Source organism: Lolium rigidum, chromosome 5 (assembly GCF_022539505.1).
Source record: "Lolium rigidum isolate FL_2022 chromosome 5, APGP_CSIRO_Lrig_0.1, whole genome shotgun sequence".
In the NCBI taxonomy this organism is placed as follows: domain Eukaryota; kingdom Viridiplantae; phylum Streptophyta; class Magnoliopsida; order Poales; family Poaceae; genus Lolium; species Lolium rigidum.
In genome coordinates, this window is record NC_061512.1 from 212438305 (window position 1) to 212457193 (window position 18889).

Here is an 18889-nt window from a genome sequence, read left to right on the forward strand (position 1 = left end):
CCACCTCCCACTCCCAGTTCCACACCCAATTCCTCACCTCGCCCAAATGCAGGCGAAAACCAAACCCTCCGCGAAGCCATGGCCGCCGGCGACCTCCACTTCCCATGCCAAAACCACAGCCCGTCCCTTCATCGCCGCCGTACGCACCGACGACGACGACGACTTCCAGATCCCTCTCCACGCCAGCGGCGCCCGCCCCTTGAAGCCCCCCAATGGCGCCGTATCCCGCCACCTCCGCAAGAAGCTAAAACTTCCGTCACCACACCCCGGGAAGGAGAACCATCCCGTTGCCGGCGGCACGGCTTCCGCGGGGAGGGTTGCGGCGGCGGCTGCCGAAACCCTAGCGGCCGGTTCGAGTGTTGGCCGCGCCGGCCTACGCTGCGTACCCGAGGAGAAAGAAGCCACGGGGGAAGGAATCCGCGGCATATCGAGGTACGGTTCCGGTGACCCCAAATTATCAGGCGCTACCGAGGAGGAAGGATTGGGCGGATACGACGGTTGCAAGGCGAGTTCTAGCCGCTTCCCCAATTCTACGGAATCGAGGGCTTTGGAGCCAGGTAAAACATGTGATTTGGGAGGTGGGCACTGTGAAGAGGCGAAAGGGGTATCCAGGGCCAGTAACCCAGTTCCTGGGAAGGGGGCGGTGGGGGCAAGATCTGGTTCTTGGCTCCATGGCCCTGCCTGTAATGGACGGGGTGTGGATGCAAAAGCTCATGTTGCATCTCTATCCGGGACCGAAAAGGAGTGGAGTAGATTTGGACTCGATGACGGGAATCACCACTCACATTCAATAGAATCAGAGCTACTAGTGCCGAGTTCAAAATCTGGTTTTGAAGGTGCAGATTGCAAAGGTTTCCAAGATCCTGGTTTAGGAACATGTAGCTTGGTTTCTGAAGGGAGGAAAGTTGTGGTAGAAGATGTTGATATTTCCAAAACTGAGCCTGCAGAGAAGAAATCAAGTTCAGCTGCAGATAGTGTGGAGTATCACTGCTCGAATTCAGCTGAATCGGTGCATCTGGAATCACGTACTGTCCATCGTTCTGAAGCCGTTGACTGTGATGATTTTGAGATTGGTACCCAGCTTAATGAGCTCATAAACCTGTGCATGCGGGATCAGGTGGACGGCCATCATAACAGTAGTGCGTCTCCTGCTGAAGGGAATACAATGGATTCAGGGAGGTTCGAGTCGGTATATAAAGTGCAATGCCCATTATGTGGATCAGACATTTCTGATCTGAGTGAGGAGATGCAGCTAGCGCATACTAATAATTGCCTCGACAAAGATGAACCTGCTAAGGTGATATATAGAACTGCTGTGCTAGTATGCTGTTTATATTAATCATTCATGCTAAATTGCTGGGCTTATTACAAATCTCAAATGCTATTTAGTTCATGGGAACCTTAGGTACTGATATATACAACTGCTGTGCATGTGTACTGTTTATATTAGTCATTCATGCTAAATTGCTGGGCTTATTACAAATCTCAAATGCTATTTAGTTTATGGAACCTTAGGTACTGAAATGATTCTTGTTTTTTTCTGTTAGTTTTCGCTCTTAATCCTAAGCACTCTTGGGCTTTGGTCATGTGAACTGTTGCAGCGCAATTGTTATCTGCCTAGTTAGGATGATAGATGAACCTATCTTCCCAGTAACTATTTCTAGAGTGTGGGGTTTAGGTAATATGGAGACTTCTGTTTCTGTGTCATGTTAGCATGATTACACGAGCTCACATGAACTCAAGTGAGGGGTGGAGACTCTCAATTTGATCTTTTGGTTAATTATTTCATCTTTGACAAAGTTAGTGGGGATTAAAGATAATTCGATATTTCCTATGGCATTCATTTTTCAGTAGATTTTTTTGTTAATCTTTTCTTATGAGCATGATGTTTGAATTACCTCCGTTCCAGGAATCTGATCACAATCATGAAAGAAGACCTTGCACTGGAGAGAACACTGAAAACGAATGTGTTGTAAAATGGTTAAGGAACCTGGGGCTATCTAAATATGAAGAAATTTTTACCAAAGAAGAAGTTGACTGGGAGACCTTGCAGTGGCTCACAGAAGAGGTAGTTACTGCATTAATCTTGACATGCAGGTTTATTTTTCAAGCACTAGAGCTTAAGTTATGTGATATACCATCTTACATACTGGAGGTTGTTAGGGGGGTGGAGAACATGAGTAGATGCCAACCTTCTCTTCTCAATTAAGTAATTAAGTTTTGAGAGTACTTGGTTGATGTATTGAATTGACAGTCCTTCTAGTTATAAGTGAAAAACTAACATATTGCTGACTATGTATTGTAGGATCTTCTAGGTATGGGGATCACTTCCCTTGGACCTAGAAAGAAAATTATCCATGCCCTGGGTGAATTAAGGAAGAAAAATGATCATACCAATGATATGGAAGAAGATGTGGTAATTTCTGAAAATACAAACAGAACTAAAGTCCCTATGAATGGGAACAAATTAATTACGGAGTACTTTAGGTGTTCCCCATCTGATCAGAAACAAAGAGGCAGCAAAGTTCAGCGACCATCTAATGTAAATAACCAGAAAAATTCTAGTGCCAAAGTGGCTACTAGCAGAAGTCATACCCGTAAAACGAAGGTTAAAGATACACCTATATGGTGTTGCATCCCAGGAACACCCTTTCGAGTGGTATGTCATTTCTGTACACGAGTCAACTGAAGCATTTATCGTTCAAATGTCACTCTGTTCTGTAACCAAATATGTTGCTGCAGGATGCATTTCGTTACTTACGGGGAGAGTGCAGCCACTGGTTTTTGACACACTTCCATCTAGATCGTAAGTCAAGGTTCTTTGTTGCTGAATGGTTCCAGTGCCAACTGATAAAGTAATTATTGTAAATGATTGCCAAACTTCCTAGTACACATTTTTTCTCTGTTTGAATGAAGGTTTCTCACTGAACGGATAAAGTTATTATCATAAATAATTGGAATATACAAAATGGAGTCACCAACGGCCTCTTCTGTACTAAAGAGATATTGATGTGTAGATAATATTTGTTTAACTAAATAACCATTTTATTTGTCTCACTCTCTATTGAAATATTATCTTTAACGTTTGTCTAGACTATTTTACTTACCACATGAATTAGTCTATTTACATGCCCATTGGTTGTTCACTCTATCTGTAACTGTCTGTTTTAGTCAAATGAGTGCTTCCCACCTCTGTGATACTTATGCTTGATGTTTGATGCCTAAGCCTGTCTGTTTGTCTTAAACAGATTACCAAGGCTTGACCAAGAACTTTTGTCATGGGAAGATTTACTGCTCCTCAATAACAGCAAATCTTGTACATCATAAGATCGGTGTTGCATGGGATAGATTGCATGTATTGCCACTGAACACAAGGATTACTGTTGCAGGAGTTAATTTGACATGTTTTGATGCCAACCATTGTCCTGGATCAATCATTATCCTTTTTGAGCCACCCAATGGTAAAGTAAGTATTGTTCCGATTTGCTTCTCTCATCTGTTTGGCACAACTAGTCGATATCTTATTTTCCTTGCTTGTGTTTTAGGCAATTTTACACACTGGAGACTTTCGATATTCTTCCGAGATGGCCAACAATCCTATTTTGCAGTCTTCTCACATTCATACTCTAATACTTGACACAACCTACTGTAATCCACGAGTAAGTATTTTTCCTGACCAGAAGTGGTGCCAAAGTTAGAGTTGAGTTCTTACACGACCAATCTTCCATGTATCCTTCACACAAACTAAAAAAACATTTTGCAGTATGACTTCCCTAGCCAAGAGATCGTAATACAGTTTGTCATCGAGGCTATACAAGCAGAAGCTTTCAATCCAAAAACGCTGTTTTTGATTGGTAGCTATACAATTGGTACAGTTCCATCTTTGGTCTCTTTGATAATCAAGTATTTCTGTATCTCATATCTTATGATGTTCCTGGTTGCAGGAAAAGAACGATTGTTTACAGAAGTTGCTCGTTTGCTTCAGAAGAAAATATTTGTTGGAGCTGCAAAGCTGCAAATATTGAAGCACTTGGAGCTTCCTCAGGAAATCATGCCCTGGTTGACAGCCAATGAAGCCGAAAGTCACATACATGTTGTGCCGATGTGGACTCTAGCAAGCTTCAAACGGTTGAAACATTTATCAAGCCAATATGCTGTAAGGCCAACTAGTCTATCCTACCAGTTATATATACTTAAGTTACTAGCACCTCAAAGCTACACTCACTTGTGAGTATTGGTCATGTCTTATTTAGTCAGCTTTAGTTCAGCCTGCCCACTGTTACTAATATACAGGATGACATATTGATTTTGTTTAACTATATTTATTATGCCGACCGCAGTCCAAGTACATTTACATATTCCTACAATGTTAACCGGCTAGGATACAATTTGTAATTGCTCCACAGTAATGATGATGTTTGATTGTATTAAAGTAACAACCAAAAGTCTGATAATTAGTTCAGTACTCATGGATGTTACAGTAGAAGGTTGCTATTCATCACTTCACACACCAAAGGAACAATGTTATTTCTGTGCTCCTTATTACCATCTTTTATGATTTTCTGATAGCTACTTTGCTTTTAGAGCCGGTTTGACCTCATCGTGGCATTTTGTCCTACTGGTTGGGCATTTGGTAAAGGGAGGAAAAAAACACCTGGGAGAAGGTGGCAACAAGGAACAATCATCAGGTACGGTTCTAAAAGTGCTTAACGAATATTGCCATATGTTTGATGTGTTTGACATCGGTGGTTTGGCAATGTCTCCAATATGCAAGTTTTTTCGTCATTTTATATGAATATGCCAATATTTTCATAGATTATATCATGGAAGCAGTTCTGGTGACAATTCATCTAATGCTACCATTCTTCCTAACAAATACAGATATATCATTTTTTAGGTCTTATAGTACACCGCTACAGTATTTTGACTGTAAGTATTCACACTATTTACCCCGAAGGAAATTGCAAAAATGTATTCAATCACTCTTTAGGTATTTTGCTAAAGAGGAGTGTAGTACAGTAGTTTTCACCTTACCTTAAAATATTTGTCAAACAAAAAGAACACGGTTCTAAAAGCTGGAGTCCACATTCCTTTGGCCAAAACAGAATGCCTTGCTGTCTGCTGTCTGCATGGTTAAGAAAACTGCGGATCCTTTCTAGTCCAATGTCTTTCAGAAGATATCTTCAGGACATAAAGAAACCCACACATGATGATTACCATGTACTTGCATTGACTCTAAAATATTGTTTGCTGTTTCTTAACCTCTGCAGATATGAAGTACCGTACAGCGAACACAGTAGCTTCACAGAACTCCGAGAGTTTGTGCGGTTCATATCACCAGAGCATATAGTTCCCAGTGTAAACAATGACGGCCCTGAGAGCGTAGATGCTATGCTGGCCCAATTGTTGAATGAGGACCAGTGAATTATATCACTCCACTGTGTCGGCCTGATTACTAACTACTGTCATAAGATCACCTACATTAACGTCCAAGGATTACATAGCTGAAGGTAAACACTGTGTTTTCCTTGCTGATGGTGATGCCCACAATCCCCATTGAGTAAAGCGTGATGCTGGATCCAGGACGTACTTTGTTGGCAGGTTGGTGCAAATGATTGATGGTAAATTTTCAGCTGAGCTATTGGCACCGGACAAATGGTGCGGTTCGATACATCCTCGTGAACAATTCACGAGTCAATGTAAAATGGTATGGACGCATCAAAGTTTATGCATGCGTTTGCACAGCTGATTGTCATCTTGTCAATAGCTTGCAAGACATGAAAGACCTCTGTGATGGATATTCTATGATTGTAGCCTCAAGGTTTATGTTTGATTTGTTTGGTTGGTTCCCTTGTACTGAACAGTGAACACTATTAAGCAAAATAAATATGCCATCCCTCTGGAAATATATGTGAGCACATGTTTTTGAGAATTTATCTCCGATTCTCTGGTTGACACTGAATTGAATTTGTTGGACTTGCTGATCCAAGATACATGTCTGGTTTTCCACTTTTTTTTCCTGATTGTGACGGTCGTTATGTATGGGTGCACCTTTGCTGGGCTGCCATGCGTCCAAGAGGGCTGTACACGGACCCAACTGGCACGCTCCAACGCACAGCATGAGGCCCAGACTCCAAATTCCTAATGGTTTCCGGGAGTCCGAATCTTGGCGACCTCCCTCTTCTAGAACCATCCGGCGGCCTCCTTTCTCCCCTCCTAAACTCGAGGGTAAACCAACCCAAATCCTTATCCCAAAGCTCAGCACACAGCACCCTCCCTGTCTCGATTCCTCCTCCGCTCCCTCACTCTCCCACTCTCGCGCGCGTGCTCAGCTGAATCCTGCCGTAGGTACGCCTCCCTCTGCCTCCTAAGCTAAGTTTGTCCGATTTCCCCCCTAGTTCACGGTGTTGATTTTGCGAGCTGTTGGTTTCGGCAGGAGCCATGGCGTCGCTGCATCTGTGCGGGCAGCAAATGGCGTCGGCGGCGATGGTGAAGCCAGCGTCCGCGGACGGGCTCCGCGTCGCGGCCTCGTCGCCACGTGCCGTGCCGGCGCGGCGGAGGTTCCGAGGCCTCGTCGTCAGGGCCGCCACGGTCGTGTCGCCAAAGGTAACCATGATTGCTGGGCCACAAATTGCTAGCTCAGCTGCTGTCTACCTGCATAATTTGTGCTAGTTCTATGGTTTTACCGAGCATCTGGTGGTAAGGGTTTAGCTGGATGGAGGCCGGTAGTCTGCTTGGAGTAGATGTTGTTCTTGTTTGTTCGAACGAACTCTATTCGAGTTACCCTCATTTCCTTTAATGAAATATTATTCTTCAGTACAAATTTAGTTTGTGTTAACGAAGTAATTTGTAGCAAGGAGAGGGATTACATTAACCAATACACTGAGTAAACGACAAGCGTAAAATGCCCAACCAAAGCTTAGGAGTTGTCAATGGTGATGTAGCTTCAGTTTGGAGAGAGGAAAGATTAGCTACTCGTTAAGAATGTGCTGGCAACAGCAGAACCTTCTGTAGTTATATTAGAAATCACGCTCACAGAACGAGCCTTTTCCTAACTTGTGGTGTGGCGCGTCGCTTCGTTAGCGCCAACCAAGTACGTTTGTGTGCAAAGCTGCAGCTCTGTGCAGTATGCTTTGTAGACCACGTTGCCCACCCTAACTCGCAGTTGTGCAGGCGATGCGGGTCCATTGCTCATTACAAGTTAGCTGAGATGCTGTTTTAAACTTCTGAGAATGTAATGTGCAATCCTCTGGCCTCTTATCTAAGGCACTGGTGTTCATAAACTTGTGATATGTGCAGTATACATCTGTCAAGCCATTGGGAGATAGGGTACTAGTGAAGACCAAGACCACTGAGGACAAAACTGCTGGAGGGATATTGCTTCCAACAACAGCTCAGTCAAGACCACAGGGAGGGGAGGTTGTTGCAGTTGGAGAGGGGAGAACCATAGGCAGCAACACCGTCGAGATCAGTGTTCCGGTATGTACCCTATCTGATTGACTAAGATTATCTGGTTTTTGATGGTAGGACTATGACTTATGCCTGCTTAGTGAAGAATATAAAATAAATAAAAAGGAAGATAAATCAAAACGTGTTATTACTGGAGTGCCATCCACGGGTAAATAAATAAGAACAAATTAGCTGCATGTGTCATACTATTTGTTTTCTAAGACAATTATTTAAAGACATCTTTGTGGTGACATGTTTATGTTATTTTCCTATCTGACGTACTATATTTCTGTGAAACTGACGAGAGAAAATAACAATACATTACCATGTTCCAGGTTGGTGCTAAAGTTGTCTACTCTAAATATGCTGGCACAGACTTAGAATTCAATGATGCTAACCATCTCATCATGAAAGAAGATGACATCATTGGTGTTCTTGACACTGATGATGTGAAAGATCTGAAGCCACTGGGTGACCGTATTCTCATTAAGGTCTGTTTAGAAACATATTATTTTGATACTTTTACTGAGTGATCACTGCATTCCTATTATGAACAGAATGTTTATTCAAATCCTGCCTCGTTCAGTATTGCAACTGCACGCTCAATTTGTATAGGTGTTATCGCCAAATAATATTCATGGTTATGTATCAATTTTAGAATTAGGGACATTATGGTGTAGCATATATTTGAACTGAAAAGGACATAATTTTATTCACTAACGATAGGGCAAGGAATGATGAACAACAGGGCAAGCATGCTCTTTCGAACAAAAAATACAACGTAGAGCTAGAAAATATCCCTTATGTTGTTTGCTCTGATCTGCTTTGGTCATGGGCTTGACAACTTAATTTAATAGAAGCAGAAAATGCCTGCTTGTGTAACTCCTTGATTTTGTGCTTTCTATGCTCTGCTCTTCCTTTCTGCTTGATTGCCTTTGGCCTCAGATCCACTATATCTGCAGCGACTACGCATTATTGCATCGTGATAGTCAGCATGCCAATTTTTTTTTTGCTTGGAGCATTCAGATTAAACATAGCAAAGCTATATTCTTTAAACCCTTTCATTCATACTGTGAACATCTATTTCTTTCTTGTTTTGAGTACCAAGTGTAACAATAACGTCTAACATCACCATTATCACTATGCTTACATAAGTTCTATGTCCCCCCTTTGAATCAGGTTGCAGAGTCTGAAGAGGAAACTGCTGGTGGTTTGCTATTGACACAGGCGACGAAAGAGAAGCCTTCTGTTGGAACGGTGAGCAACTTTGTTATGCAGTCTTTACCACAATTAATCTGATGATCGGTTATCATAACTGCTTATAGTTCCAAACTAAGAACATATTGGCTACAAAATAGTTGCATCTATTCACATAATCATCTTTCTTTGCTGTGTTGATTTTACCTTTTATGTCAAGCAGCAGTGGTGTCATGAGTATGTTTACTGGCCATTTGTGCACTTAATACTAATAGTTTATTTTCTGTTAAGCTGCATGAAAACAGGAACACAAGATCTGTGTTGAAGTATTGTGATCTATATTCTTGTCTCAGTTTATGAGTGTAATTTAGTTAGTGACCAAGACTTCCTTTGACATGCTGCTTTTTTGCCCATCTATTTGTTTCTGCTTTTACAACAACAACAACCAAGCCTTTCAGTCCCAAACAAGTTGGGGTAGGCTAGAGTTGAAACCCATAAGATCTCGAAGCAAAGTCATGGTTCCAGAACGTGGATAGCTAACTTCCACGCACCCCTATCCATGGCTTTGTCGATATTCCAAACCTTCAGGTCTCTCTTAACGGACTCCTCCCATGTCAAGTTTGGTCTACCACGACCCCTCTTAACATTTTCATCACGCTTTATCCGTCCGCTATGCACCGGCGCTTCCGGAGGCCTCCGTTGGATATGTTCAAACCATCTGAGACGATGTTGGACCAGCTTCTCTTCAATCGGTGCTACCCCAACTCTCTCCCGTATATCGTCGTTCCGTACCCGATCCTTTCTTGTGTGGCCACATATCCATCTCAACGTCTCTTCGTTGGCCAACACTTAGCGCCATACAACATCGCAGGTCGGATAGCTGTCCTATAAAATCTGCCTTTTAGCTTTTGTGGCACTCTCTTGTCACAGAGTAAGCCAGAAGCTTGGCGCCACTTCATCCAACCAGCCTTGATTCGGTGGCCCACATCTTCATCGATATCGCCATCCTTCTGCAACATGGACCCCAAATATCGAAAAGTGTCTCTCTCCGGTACCACCTGCCCATCAAGGCTAACCTCTCCCTCCTCGTTCCTAGTAGAACTGAAACTGCACCTCATGTATTCAGTTTTAGTTCTACTAAGCCTAAAACCTTTCGATTCAAGAGTTCGCCTCCACAACTCTAACTTTCTATTAACCCCCGTTCGGCTATCATCGACTAGCACCACATCGTCCGCAAAGAGCATACACCATGGGATGTCTCCTTGTATATCCCTTGTGACCTCATCCATCACCAAATCAAAAAGATAAGGGCTCAAAGCTGACCCTTGGTGTAGCCCTATTCTAATTGGAAAGTCATCAGTGTCGCCATCGCTTGTTCGAACACTTGTCACAACATTATCATACATATCCTTGATGAGGGTAATGTACTTTATTGGGACTTTGTGTTTCTCCAAGGCCCACCACATGACATTCCGGGGTATCTTATCATAGGCCTTCTCCAAATCAATGAACACCATATGAAGGTCCTTCTTTTGCTCCCTGTATCTCTCCATCAGCTGTCGTACCAAGAAGATGGCTTCCATGGTAGACCTCCCAGGCATGAAACCAAATTGGTTTTTGGTCACGCTTGTCAACCTTCTTAAGAGGTGCTCAATGACTCTCTCCCATAGCTTCATAGTATGGCTCATCAACTTGATTCCACGGTAATTAGTATAACTTTGAACATCCAATTTGTTTCTGCTTTTGTGATCATAATTTTTTTCCTGGTGTTTTTGTGGTTACCATTTTGTGTACATCATTAGTAGTCAAATTAAAACAACTTTAGAGTGTAGCTTTTTATGTGGAGATCGTAGGTGCCTAACAGTAACAAAACCGAACACCTCATTTTACTAGTTGACTAGAGTTGGCTGATAGACTAGACCTTAACCGCGGTACCTTAAATTTATTTTGACTATCATATGAAACATGAGAAATCAGGTATAACGAATACAACATTTTATCTTGTTTTACATTCCCTCTGTGTTCTCCATAGTTGGGGCATGACTACATGACTGAGGAAGTCTCCTGGATATGCTATCCATGTTGATATAGTTATATACCCTTAATTTTTTAGAGACTTGTAGCATGAATTCCTGAGCTATGGTCACTTCTTTGCTAATCAATATTTTTCTGAAACAGGTCGTAGCTGTTGGCCCTGGGCCATTGGGCGATGATGGCAGCAGGACGCCCCCGTCACTCACTCCGGGAAGCAGCGTGCTGTACTCCAAGTATGCAGGAAGCGAGTTCAAGGGCTCCGAAGGCGATTACATCGTTCTCAGGGTGTCCGACGTGATAGCCGTGTTGTCATCGTAAGCATATGATGTGTCACGTGAGATAGGAATTTTGATATCGAGTCGATAACTTTGTTTCATTACCCACTATCTGGAATTTTCTTGCTGTGCTGTCTTATGGTTGAAATGCTGTCTCATAATAAGGTGACTGCTTAGATTTCAGACATGAATGTCTTTGTGCTGCCTGTACTTAGCTTCGTGGTTGGTGGGTGTGTTGAGCTTTGGCCGATTGGCAGGGTTCGGTTCTGCTGTTCAGTTGTTGTACTTGATGGCCAGGTCAGCGTATCTGCACGAAGATTGACCAACTGGAAACAGTATTTTCAAGAACACTTGGAGTTGTAGTCAACAAAGCGTGCAAACATTGGGTCGGTTGGTGAAAACGATTATACTGGAGAATGATAGGCTGCTGGAGTTGGTGTGTTGGTAAAACCGTAAAAGGAGTATCTCGCGTGCAAACTAGTCGTATAAAATGATACAGTATTGGATTGTCACCTAACCAGATCCTTTTTGCTGGCGAGGGGATGATGATTTGGTGAAATCGTCAATGCGGCATTTGAAAGACAAGGTCCGACTGAGACTGCGGGGATGTGAAGGCGGTGTGTAGTGGATCTGACGGCTATAGAAAGAGTTTAACAAGAAACGAAATTTCTCCAGTCAATTCTGACGACCTAGCTTTTCTAACTCTGAGCCATCTTGTAAGACCATTTCACATAGAACCCACAGTGTACGTGTCATCTGGTAAATAGAGACCGGAGAAGCAACAATCGTTCCGCATGTTGCACGGCACGCTCTAGCTTCTAGATTGATCTGGAAAACAGATACAGTAACACGAATTGCATATACAGTCTAGGGTGTCATTTTCGCTCGGCCACATCTCTAGCCGATCCCTTATCCATGCAATCCTTAAAATATTTGTTATTTTAAAATTTCGAACAAAAAAAGCAACCGAACAAATACGCGATATCCTCGCCAACTTTAATATTTCTTTAAGTGTTGGAAAAACTAGAAAGGGTTGTGCGGGCGAACCGAGGGTGCCCTATATCGCTCGTGGAGTTTGGCGGGAGGGAAATTTCAGCACCGCCATTTCCCACTCCCCCACCTAGCCACCACCGTCACTGATCTCATCCCTTCCCCTCCCTCCACCTTCACAATGGCCCCTCCCAGCCGCCGCTTGTTGCTAGCCAGCTCGCCCGGCCAGATCAACCCACCCCCACCGAAAGCTCGCGCGGCCACCTGTGACATTGGCCCGCTCATGCCTGCCTCCGGCAGTGTCAAGGATGCCATGGAGGAGAGAAAATTTTGATGTAATGGTGAAATCCAAGTAGATGTTGGTGAACAAAACATTGCGAACAAAAAATACTCATGGTCGATGAAGAATCAAGAGAAGAAAACAAGGTAGCGAGAACTCCGCGAAGGAGAACAAAACAATGATGATGGATCCGACTACATGGACGCCTACACAAGAGAGTGGTGGGATTTGACAAGGATGGACATCTTGTAATCAAGAAGGGAAGCGGCTAGTGCTCGCGGTGCTCCGGCTAGTGGTGGCGGTGGTGGTGGAGGAGGAAGTGGTGGTTATCCGACGAGTGGTGGTGACGGTGGTGATGCCGTGACGTGCTTGTAGTTGATTGCGAACATTATCGGTCATTTTGGCTTTTTAAAACTATTGTCGGAAGTTGTTCAAACTTACAAAAAATCATACTATATTCGGTTTTACCGTTTGTGTTTTTCGCATCATTTCGGCCTTTGGGTTCAGGTTTTACCGTTTGCGGCATCTGTTCGGACGCATCACGGACATCGGGACATGCCTTTAAAACACGTTTACAACCGGAGAGTGCTTTTGACTCCCGATCTCTAGTGCTCTCGTCGTTTTAAAATAGACATTTTTATAAGTTATCTTAAAATCTAAAAATAATTGTGGAGATTGTGAGTGATACATCTCACAATCATGCAAAGTCTCAACCCAATTTATTTATTTATTTTGTGCTACGCAAAAAATGATAAAATATGATATGTTTTGGAGATTTGAAAATGACTACTCATATCTATCTTTAATTTTTTTGTGTAGATTAGAATATAAAGTATTTAAAAATAATATTTTACACGTTTATGTGATACATCATTAACTATATACGATCTTTTCAGAATTTCCTTATTATTTTTAAAATTAGATCATATCCATGCACTAAATCTCTGTCCGGCCTGTATTTGCGTTTTAAAGACCGCGGATACAAGCGATCTTCTAGAGATGGCATGATTCTGCGACGTCTACCACGCCATGTCTGTAGTTTTCTCGAGATGCCAGAAATTGTCCAGGTCGATGCCGCTGCCGCCCTTTCATGTACGCCGCCGTCCCCCGCCACCTGGTCAAGCAACGGCCCGGCTGCGTCCTCATCACCCGCGGGCCGCGGTCGACCGAATCAAAACAACACAAAGGTAGTCCAAACTCCAAAGCCCTCGTGCGGTGCCGCCATTAAAAACTGCGCCTCCGGCACGCACGAGACCGTGCCGTCCGACCCGACACGGTCACACTCGCACCTCCAGACTTTATCACGGCGCGGCGACCGCGCTCGCGCGCGTATATAGCCCGCCGCTCGGCGCGCCCGGCACGGCAGGAATTTGGCGCGTGTGTCTCCACGGGATTGATCATCGATGGCGAGCCATGACCACGACGCGCTGTGGGCGAAGCTGTGGGAGCTGGAGCTGCAGCTCGCGGCGTACAAGCTCCTGCACGCCGCGCGGTGCGGGGAGGACGACGACGACGACGACGCGGGCTCGCCGGAGCCCGCGGGGACCGGTGCATGCTGCCGCGGCAGGCAGTACGACGCCTACATGCGCCGCCGCGACGCCAGGCGCGCGTCCGTCGCCGCGGCCGAGGTCCAGCGGCAGAGGCCACGCGGCAGGCCGACCCCGCTGACCGTCAAGTGCGCGGCTCGGGACACGCCGCAGGTGAGGCGGTCGCTGCCGGCCGTCCCGACCACCCCGAGGAAGGAGCACGGCGTGCTGCCCCTGGCCAGGAGCAGGACGGTGAGCAGCGGCGCTCCAGCGGCGAGGCCCCAGTCGCACCACAGGCGGAACAGCGTCGGCGGCGACCTCGGCGACTGCGCCACGCCGAGACCGTTCCTCAGGCGCGGCAGCGGCACGGGTGGTGCGAGGGGAGTACACCTGCGGTCGCCGAGGGTGCATGACCTCCCCAGCAGCAGCCCGAGCCCGAGGCGGCCGCGGCCGCAGCCACAGGACCAGCTCGCCACGAAACCGCGCCACCTCCGGTCCGTGTCGGAGGTGCCCTTCCACGCGACGGCTGTGGCAGCGATGGAGTCGCCGTCCCCGTCCCCGAGGTGGGCAGAGACGCCAGGGCCGGCCCTGGCACGGGCGAGGAAGCGGTGGGGCAGCGTGGAGAGCCCGCCGCCGGCTCTCTTCTCGGCCGCGCCGAACAACCCGCACATGGACCTGGCCAAGGGGCTCAAGAAGCTGCTGAGCTTCGTGAGGAAGAGCAAGAGCGGCGGACGTGACTCCGGCGACGTGAAGCCCGTGAAGGAGTGGGCGAGGGCGGCAGCCTGCTCCGGCCTTGATGATGGCCCGTTCGATCGTGCGAGGCTGGAGGGGCACCGGTTCCCCATGACACGGCCAGTCGGCACCTCTCGGTGAGCTAGGCGTGCGCGGTGCCTCATGAAACAGTGATATCTGATAGGAACGTCGTTAGACATTCCGTGTGCTCGAGATCGAGAGAGACTTTTTGGTTAACGGCCATTCTTTTGTGCCGTGAGTGTTTGTGTTAGTAGCATGTGTGCTATGCGTTTTGCGTTAGCGAAGAGGAAAGTGAAGAGAAAAAAAAGGAGCCATGCGTTTTTGCACCCGGAGCATATGCTCCCTGTTTTTGAAATGACTTTTAAACAAAGTTTAAAATGGTACAAAAAATTAAAACAAAAAATTGACGCATACATCTTGATGTGTATGGTTCATACAGTCGTTTCACCGATAACCGATATTTTTCGCACCGTGTGCAAAAGAGACAAAAATGGTGCTTAAGAAAAGCTTTTCACCAGACACTTCTTTATCTTTTTACATAGGACATAAAAACTCTTAATTTTCGTAAAATTTAACGTGCATATATATAATATCAACATATACGCGTCAATTTTTTATTCAGATTTTTTTGTCATTTTAAAATGTGATTACCGGGTACCAGGAGCATATGCTCCCAAGTTCAAGAGTTGTTTTTCTCTCCAAAACGATTTTCTGAACACGACTCAGTTATAGAGTTGAACGCGCAACAAAAGAACACAAAACAATTCATCCCCTTTCATCTTTTCTTTTTTCTGAAAAAAGGGAGGCACACGTTTAGCATCTGTCCATCAATTTAGTGAGAGAATCTTTTATATAGATGGGAGCAAAATCTATAACTATAACTATATCTATATTTTACATACTAATAAAAGTTGCAAGATTTCTCTCTAATTTTGGATAATTCACCTCTAAATGATAGATTTACCTTCCCACCAAATTATATGGGCACGGTTCAAGATCTTTCTCTCGTGTGTCACAAAAAGGGTTTCCTCCAGAATACATAGGTCACATCACCTTGTGTGTGTAGGATAACGTTGCATAGAAAACAAAAAATTTCCTACCGCGAACACGCAATCCAAACCAAGATGCAATCTAGAAGACGGTAGCAACGAGGGGTTTATCGAGTCTCACCCTTGAAGAGATTCCAAAGCCTACAAGAGTAGGCTCTTGTTGCTGCGGTAGACGTTCACTTGCCGCTTGCAAAAGCGCGTAGAAGATCTTGATCACGATCGCTTCCGGCGCCACGAACGGGCAGCACCTCCGTACTCGGTCACACGTTCGGTTGTTGATGAAGACGACCTTGACGTCTGCCTGATACTGGATGCGGTAAAAGCTCGAACGACCTTCAACCACTCCTGCCTGCCTGCCGGAACTATTAAGCTGATAGGAATGAGACATGAACTTCTATTAGGACATCAACTGGCTCGTTTGGAGTCCCAAGAAAGTAAACTGTGTTTCTGGGGAATCGTACTTTTGATTCTCAGCTAAAGCCCACCCTTTTTATTTTCGTGCTTATCCTAGTTGTCGGTTTAGTTTATGCATGGCGAAAACTATTTCTAAATAGAATATGTAAAATGAAATGGTTTTCCACCAGTGGAGACCTCCCCGTTCCAGCGGGCAGCGGAAGTAGTAGCTCCTCTTGAATCCGACAGCACAACGGCGTGGTGTCGGTGGTGGTGGAGAAGTCCGGCGGAGCTTCGCTAAGCGTGCGGGATGTGGTGGAGGAGAGAGGCCGCTAGGGTTTGGGAGAGGGGGCGCCGGCCACTAAGGGGTGCGGCCACCTTGGTGGTTCTTGGGTGGCCGCCCCCTCCCCTTGGCCCCTCATTATATAGGTGGAACCCCAAGTGTTGGTCTCCAAGTCTTCGAATAAGACCCGAACCAAAGACCTTCCATATGGTGGGGAAACCTACCCAAGCTAGGACTCCCACTAGAGGTGGGAGTTCCACCTCCCGTATGGGGGGTGGCCGGCTCCCTGGGGGAGTCCACTTGGGACTCCACTCCCACTAGGGTTGGCCGGCCATGGAGGTGGAGTCCCATGTGGACTCCACCTTCCTTGGTGGTTTCTTCCGGACTTTTCTAGAACCTTCTAGAACCTTCCATAGAACCTTCCGCGTCATTTTAATTCACATAAAATGACATCCTATATATGAATCTTATTCTCCGGACCATTCCGGAACTCCTCGTGATGTCCGGGATCTCATCCGGGACTCCGAACAAATATTCGAACTCCATTCCATATTCAAGTACTACCATTTCAACATCTAACTTTAAGTGTGTCACCCTACGGTTCGTGAACTATGCGGACATGGTTGAGTACTCACTCCGACCAATAACCAATAGCGGGATCTGGAGATCCATAATGGCTCCCACATATTCAACGATGACTTTAGTGATCGAATGAACCATTCACATACGATACCAATTCCCTTTGTCACGCGATATTTTACTTGTCCGAGGTTTGATCTTCGGTATCACTCTATACCTTGTTCAACCTCGTCTCCTGACAAGTACTCTTTACTCGTACCGTGGTATGTGGTCTTTTATGAACTTATTCATATGCTTGCAAGATATTAGACGACATTCCACCGAGAGGGCCCAGAGTATATCTATCCGTCATCGGGATGGACAAATCCCACCGTTGATCCATATGCCTCAACTCATACTTTCCGGATACTTAATCCCACCTTTATAACCACCCATTTACGCAGTGGCGTTTGGTGTAATCAAAGTACCTTTCCGGTATAAGTGATTTACATGATCTCATGGTCATAAGGACTAGGTAACTATGTATCGAAAGCTTATAGCAAATAACTTAATGACAAGATCTTTATGCTACGCTTAATTGGGTGTGTCCATTACATCATTCATACAATGACATAACCTTATTATTAATAACATCCAATGTTCATGATTATGAAACTAATCATCCATTAATCAACAAGCTAGTTTAAGAGGCATACTAGGGACTTCTTGTTGTCTACATATCACACATGTACTAATGTTTCGGTTAATACAATTATAGCATGATATATAAACATTTATCATAAACATAAAGATATAAATAATAACCACTTTATTATTGCCTCTAGGGCATATCTCCTTCGACCTCCCACTTGCACTAGAGTCAATAATCTAGATTACATTGTAATATACCTAACACCCATGGCATTCTGGTGTTGGTCATGCTTTGCCCTAGGGAGTGCTTTAGTCAACGAATCTGCTACATTCAGATCAGTGTGTACTTTGCAAATATTTACTTCTCCATCTTCGATGTACTCGCGAATCGAGTGGTAACGCAGCTTGATATGCTTCAGTCTCTTGTGTGACCTTGGCTCTTGTGCATTGGCGATGGCACCCATGTTATCACAGTAAATGATTAATGGGTCCAATGCACTAGGAACCACACCGAGTTCTACAATGAACCTCTTCATCCATACCGCTTCTGATGAAGCCTCTGAAGCCGCTATGCACTCTGATTTTGTTGAAGACTTCGCCACCGTGCACTGCTTCGAGCTTGCCCAGCTCATCGCAGCACCATTCAATATAAACACGTACCCGCATCGTGACTTAGAGTCATCGTGATCGGTGTTCCAACTTGCATCGGTGTAACCGTTTACAACGAGCTCTTGTTCACCTCCATAACAAAGAAACATATCCTTAGTTCTTTTCAAGTACTTCAGATATTTTTGACCGTCGTCCAGATGTTCCATTCCCGGATCACTTTGATATCTCGCTAGTCAAACTAACAAAGCATGTGCTATATCCGGTCTAGTACATAGCATGGCATACATGATAGATCCCATCGCCGAGGCATAGGGGATATTACTCATCCTTTCTCTTTCTTCGCTCGTAGCCGGTCCTTGAGTCTTACTCAAGACCTTGCCTCGGTAACATAGGTAAGAACCCTTTCTTACTTTCGTCCATTCTAAACTTCTTTAGAATCTTGTCCAGATATGTACTCGTGATAGCCCTATTAGGCGTCTTGATCTATCTCTATAAATCTTGATGCCTAATATATACGATGCTTCACCAAGGTCTTTCATTGAAAAACTATTATTCAAATAACCTTTTACATCGTTTAATAGTTCTATATCATTCTCGATCAATAATATGCCATCTACATATAATATCAGGAATGCTACAGAGCTCCCACTCACTTTCTTGTAAATACAGGCCTCTCCATGACACTGTATAAACCCGAAGTCTTTGATCACCTTATCAAAGCGTCGGTTCCAACTTCTTGATGCTTGCTTCAGTCCATAGATTGAACGCCGAAGTTTGCATACTTTGTCGCATTTTTAGGATCGACAAAACCTTTGGGTTGTACCATATACAACTCTTACTCA

General features: G+C 44.8%; 2 protein-coding genes across 2 annotated transcripts; both read left to right on the forward strand.

Annotated features, from left to right (window-relative positions):
- Nucleotides 1-46: 46 nt before the first annotated feature.
- Nucleotides 47-5535, forward strand: LOC124657038 (DNA cross-link repair protein PSO2/SNM1). Its single transcript, XM_047195668.1, has 10 exons — nucleotides 47-1297; nucleotides 1910-2068; nucleotides 2306-2659; nucleotides 2743-2806; nucleotides 3249-3466; nucleotides 3546-3659; nucleotides 3764-3869; nucleotides 3945-4156; nucleotides 4585-4688; nucleotides 5271-5535. Exons 1-10 carry the CDS (start codon nucleotides 47-49, stop codon nucleotides 5422-5424), a joined length of 2736 nt encoding a protein of 911 aa, XP_047051624.1. The 3' UTR covers nucleotides 5425-5535.
- Nucleotides 5536-6272: 737 nt separating this feature from the next.
- LOC124654164 (20 kDa chaperonin, chloroplastic-like) lies at nucleotides 6273-11014 on the forward strand. The gene is made up of 6 exons (XM_047193193.1): nucleotides 6273-6348; nucleotides 6437-6606; nucleotides 7300-7479; nucleotides 7785-7940; nucleotides 8629-8706; nucleotides 10825-11014. Exons 2-6 carry the CDS (start codon nucleotides 6442-6444, stop codon nucleotides 10996-10998), a joined length of 753 nt encoding a protein of 250 aa, XP_047049149.1. The 5' UTR covers nucleotides 6273-6348; nucleotides 6437-6441; the 3' UTR covers nucleotides 10999-11014.
- The last annotated feature ends 7875 nt before the right edge of the window (nucleotides 11015-18889 follow it).

Coding starts and splice junctions, on each gene's coding strand:
- LOC124654164 (XM_047193193.1), top strand. CDS start 6,442: ATGGCGTCGCTGCATCTGTGCGGGCAGCAAATGGCGTCGGCGGCGATG. Junction 7,941..8,628: donor GTGACCGTATTCTCATTAAG/GTCTGTTTAGAA, acceptor CCTTTGAATCAG/GTTGCAGAGTCTGAAGAGGA. Junction 8,707..10,824: donor AGAAGCCTTCTGTTGGAACG/GTGAGCAACTTT, acceptor TTTCTGAAACAG/GTCGTAGCTGTTGGCCCTGG.
- LOC124657038 (XM_047195668.1), top strand. CDS start 47: ATGCAGGCGAAAACCAAACCCTCCGCGAAGCCATGGCCGCCGGCGACC. Junction 1,298..1,909: donor ACAAAGATGAACCTGCTAAG/GTGATATATAGA, acceptor CCTCCGTTCCAG/GAATCTGATCACAATCATGA. Junction 2,660..2,742: donor CAGGAACACCCTTTCGAGTG/GTATGTCATTTC, acceptor ATGTTGCTGCAG/GATGCATTTCGTTACTTACG.